Below are 5,337 nucleotides of genomic sequence, written 5' to 3' on the forward strand. Positions count from 1 at the left end.
GTCTGTCTGTCTGTCTGTCTGTCTGTCTGTCTGTCTGTCTCTCTGTCTCTCTGTCTGTCTCTCTAATCTATCTGTCTGTCTCTCTGCATCTGTCTCTCTGTTTGTCTCTGTCTGTCTGTCTGTCTGTCTGTCTGTCTGTCTGTCTGTCTGTCTGTCTGTCTGTCTGTCTGTCTGTCTGTCTGTCTGTCTGTCTGTCTGTCTGTCTGTCTGTCTCTCTCTCTGTGTCTCTCTGTGAGTTTTACACACACACACACACACACACACACACACACACACACACACACACACACACACACACACACACACACACACACACACACACACACACACACACACACACATTAAATCGTGTAATTTACAGAAGAAATCAAAGCCAATTAAGTTTGAACGAGGAGGAATGAAAGGAGTTTTTTTTAGCGGCGGACGTGTGACGTTGATTGGCCGGGCCCCAGCCCCTCTCTCCCGATTGGCTGTGGCCCCGGCCCTCTCTCCCGATTGGCTGTGGCCCCGGCCCTCTCCGCTGATTGGCCGTGGTGCTTGGCAGGACCACCTTCCTGTCCTAACAGACATTATAATGAAAGACCCTCCCTCTTAAAGCACAAAGTGAATTTGCTTTCATTTAGGGACTCTATATATGTCTTTAAACAGGTTAAAAGTTATAGAGTGCTTTATTTTTTATATATTTTTTATTAGTTTGTGTGTGTGTGTGTGTGTGTGTGTGTGTGTGCCGTGGGGGGGGGGGCGAGGGGGAGAGTTTAGCGGTGCGCCATGCTCTCCCACGCCGACCTCCTGGACGCGCGGCTCGGTGAGTTCTCGGCTCCAAACGCCGCTACTCTCCAGCTCTACTGTAAGCTCTATAACATTTATATCCATTTGTTTATGAAACTCTGATGAATGCTTTGATTTGGCGCCGAAATTAAACTTAATCCATTGGAAAGGAGGGGGGGGGGGGGGGGGGGGGGGGGTGTATTAGTGTTGCATTAGTGCGTAATTTGATTTATTTTTCGTGGAATTGTCGATGTGATCGAATTTATAATTAAGCCTGTTTTAAACTTTAAAAAAGGGCGTTAGATTCATACACAATTGCATGGGTTTCTTATGATTGTAATATAACTGTATTTATCTCATATCCTCACAGATTGTCATTTAAATTTACATTTGGAAATGTATACATTGTTTTAATTTATATGTCGGAGCATTCAAGGCTATATATTTATCATGCTGTGATGCGGGTTTATATAGATTGTAACAAAATAACTGCATTTAACACAGTTACATTTAAATGTATAAATGTTTTAAAAAATTGATTTTACGCACGTTCATTTTGGAGCTGTAATGGAGACAGGATATCTGCCATTTATTTGACTATAAAGTCAACTATATTTCACAACAATAATTGTAAACAATTATAAAAACAAATGCTTCTATATACAAACATGCTGTTAATTTATTTAATGCTTTTATTTATTTACCCATTAATCCAAAAGGCATAACACACAATAATAAACATATATAGTTAGAATATTCCACTGTCAGGTTCTTAGATGACTATTTCTATATGTGAAGTATTAATATGTGTTCTTGCAATTTACAAATTACAATTTAGGCATTTAGCAGACGCTCTTAATCCAGAGCGATTTACATTAAGCAAGAACAAAAAGCATGGGAATACATCACATAAAAACATTTATCATGAAACATGCGTAAGCTAAGAAAGTAACAGTGGAACATCTATATAATGAAACTATACATATAAACTATACATCTATACTACTATGCTATACATTATGTACTATGGCGTGCTATGACTACATACAATGCAATTATAGTGCTGTCTACATAACATGCTATAAGTCTGTATCAAATGCTATCTCTAAGTCTTTATACTGTAAATCACTAAATGACTAAAATAGTACATTTCATAATAATAATAATTTCAGGATTGATTTGTCCGAAACTGTTAAAAACTATTTATTTATTTATTCATTGTTTGTTTGTTTGCTGTTCTTTCTCTGGCGGGATCAGGGATGAAAGATGCCGCCGCGGAGCTTCTAAACCACCGAGACGTGTTGAATAAATGCCGCCTGCAGGGAGGAGGGGGAGGGGGGGGAGGAGGGGGAGGAGCGGACACCGGGGGCCACGGAGGCCCCACGGGGGGCCCCGAGCTGCAGGGGGGCCCCCCGGGGCATGGTGGAGGGCCGGGGACGGGCCACGGGGGGGCCACGGGGGGCCCCGACGTGGAGGGAGCCACCATGCTTCCCCCCGGCGGCGTGGACGAACTCAGCACGGGAGGAACGAACAACAACAACAACAACAACATGAAGGAGCAGGACAAACAGATGCATATTAATACTTCTAATAACACCAGTAATGGAGGAGGAGGAGGAGGAGGAGGAGGAGGAGGAGGAGGAGGAAGCAGCAGCCAGGCGCAGAAACAGAAGCGGCACCGGACGCGCTTCACCCCGGCGCAGCTCAACGAGCTGGAGCGCAGCTTCGCCAAGACCCACTACCCCGACATCTTTATGCGGGAGGAACTGGCGCTGCGGGTCGGCCTCACGGAGAGCAGAGTGCAGGTAAGACCAGACCCTCCTCCATAAGACCCTCCTCCATGATAAGACCCTCCATAAGACCCTAAGACCCTCCATAAGACCCTCCATAATACCCTCCATAAGACCCTCCATAAGACCCTAAGACCCTCCATAAGACCCTCCATAAGACCCTCCATAAGACCCTCCATACGACCCTCCATAAGACCCTAAGACCCTCCATAAGACCCTCCATAAGACCCTCCATAGACCCTCCATACGACCTCCTACCCTGACACCAATAGAGCCCGCTAGAGGGCCGGATCTACCATATGGGCACTTTGGGCACGTGCCCAGGGGCCCATGGGCACCAGGGGCCCCTCAAAAAAAAAAAAAAAGTTCCACAGATAATTTCCCTGCTAATCCGAATGAAATAAATGGTGTCTAAAAAGATGAGTGTGAGTGAAAAGTGCAATTGTGTCTAAAGCAGCCCCAAAACAGCCAAAATGTTGCGTGTGCGTGATGGGGGCCCTTCTAGCTTCAGTGCCCAGGGGCCCTCAGAGGTGTTAATCTGGCCCTGGCCCGCTCCGACCGGTCTGACTACCCTGACATAACATAATAGACCCGCCACCATGAGTGCTCAATTCGTTGACTGTATATCAGTTACATACATACTATAACAGACTATAAGGTTTTTATATTTAAGACTAAGAATAAAACATTTCAGAAGACTATAAATATAAATGGTGTGTTATTCAAAATACCTCTGGTTTAAATATTACGGGTATAGAAATTAAATCGTTCTTTTAATTAATGACTGTGTTTTATTGAACGGCAGTAATGCCCCACTTTCATTATATATGAATTGAATTGAATTATTTTAGAATGTTTTTTTTTTTTGTATTTTGATATATTGGGCAAATGTATTTACATTTACATTATTTACAGTGTTAAATATAGATATATATTCTTGAATCTGTCCCAGTCTGGGTGTGACTGTGAGGACTTTACATACTGTATAGTAGACTCCTTCAGAAGACACCTTGACTCCAACACCTGGACATAATAGTCCCTAGACTCCTTCAGAAGACACTTTGTTTCCTGCACCTAGACATATAGTCCCTAGACTCCTTCAGAAGACACTTTGACTCCTACACCATGGACATAATAGTCCCTAGACTCCTTCAGAAGACTTTTACAACTAACTCCTCACACTGAGGAGAGAGGCTGTTAGCTGGACCGTTTGTCCCGAAGGAGGGAAATAAACCGACATGTTGAGACTGAGACCTCTAAAGTCTAGACTAGGTCTCAGTCTAGACCTCGAGACTGAGACCTCTAAAGTCTAGACTAGGTCTTAGTCTAGACCTCGAGCTCTAGTCTAGACAACCAACACTTTATGGTTCATTTTATCATCCATCCATGATAAAAACCTTTCTTAAATCCTATAGAACAGTTTTCAGTTTTCTAAAATAAAACGATGTTTCTATTAATATTTGCGACACATTTCCGCAATGTTTATTTTGTTTTTTTAAATAGCTAAAGTATAAAGTAATGTTCGTGGTTATAAAGCTGGGTGACACTTCATGGGGTTCATTCGGTCATTTCAAAGGAGATAAAATAACACACATTTATACAATGACTACAGTTGTAGTTCTTTGTGGGAGTATAGGCTGCCTGAAGCCTTACTTATAGCTGACATTTTTATGCATATTTATACCATCTTAGTATTTAAATAACATACCGGTGAGACAATATACAACAAAGCAAAAAAATACATAAAGAATAGCCTTAAATAAAGTAAAACAATTCATTGCTTGAGGACGACGAATGTACAAAAGCCTTAATCTAAAAACCAATTCCGATTTTCAATTAAAACAATGAGCTTTTATATCGACATGATAAAACATGCGCGTTTACATTGACTGCCAAAGAAAGGGTCAAAATATAATGATAATAAAATAACAATACAAAAACTGTTTGAAATTGGGACAGTTCTTTGTCACTTTAAAGATCTTTCCAAAATTGTTCTAAAATATAGCAGATATCTCACAGCGCTGTGAGCTTGTATATCTGTTATTTTGAGCTTATACTTCTGTTATTTTTTAGCTTGTACATATGTTATTTTTAGCTTGTACATCTGTTATTTTTAGCTTGTGTACATCTGTTATTTTTAGCTTGTATACATCTGTTATTTTTAGCTTGTACATCTGTTATTTTTAGCTTGTACACATCTGTTATTTTTGACCAGCCCAACCCTCATAAATCTATCTGATGCTTTGCCGTAATGGGTTAATATTTCATGTCGTTTAATGTCTAATATCGTCACAACAACCGGAGCGTAAAATAAATGATATTTTACTGCTTTTAGTGCTTTGTAATTGATTTATGACCGAGTGAGACATATATAGTGTTTGATAAGGGAGACCGGAGCCTTATTTTAATTGATTTATGACCGAATGAGACACTATATATTGTTTGATAAGGGAGACCGGAGCCTTATTTTATGGTCTTGCGTTAATCATGACGGCATGTCTCATGTTTGAAATGATTATATTCCATTTAAGACGCTGAGGACGGTTCTACAAATGTCTTCTAAATCCTGACAGTTTTCTGATAAAACCTCATGTTTCTATATATATATATGTCTCAAACTGTTTCATGTCAAGGACACCCAGAATTATCTGCATTTGGAACCAGAAGCAGAAGCGCAAAGATTTGAGTTAAAAACGTTCACTCTGAAATAATATATATAGTCAAAGATTTGCGACACATTTTCGCGATTAAAAAAAAAAAGAGAATAGCAGACCTACAA

At 40.6% G+C, this 5,337-nt stretch overlaps 1 protein-coding gene across 1 annotated transcript in view; it reads left to right on the plus strand.

Annotated features, from left to right (window-relative positions):
• The first annotated feature begins 745 nt into the window (after positions 1–745).
• The window catches only part of LOC310879563 (homeobox protein orthopedia B-like), a 15,390-nt gene continuing 10,798 nt past the window's right edge, over positions 746–5,337 (plus strand). Inside the window, exons 1-3 of the mRNA XM_083794338.1 lie at positions 746–847; positions 2,026–2,367; positions 2,398–2,573. Coding sequence (XP_083650464.1) covers positions 769–847; positions 2,026–2,367; positions 2,398–2,573 — 597 coding nt within the window. The 5' untranslated portion in view covers positions 746–768. The remainder of the gene's footprint in view (positions 848–2,025; positions 2,368–2,397; positions 2,574–5,337) is intronic.

Source organism: Protomyctophum parallelum, assembly GCF_964188405.1.
Source record: "Protomyctophum parallelum genome assembly, chromosome: 21".
NCBI classification, from domain to species: domain Eukaryota; kingdom Metazoa; phylum Chordata; class Actinopteri; order Myctophiformes; family Myctophidae; genus Protomyctophum; species Protomyctophum parallelum.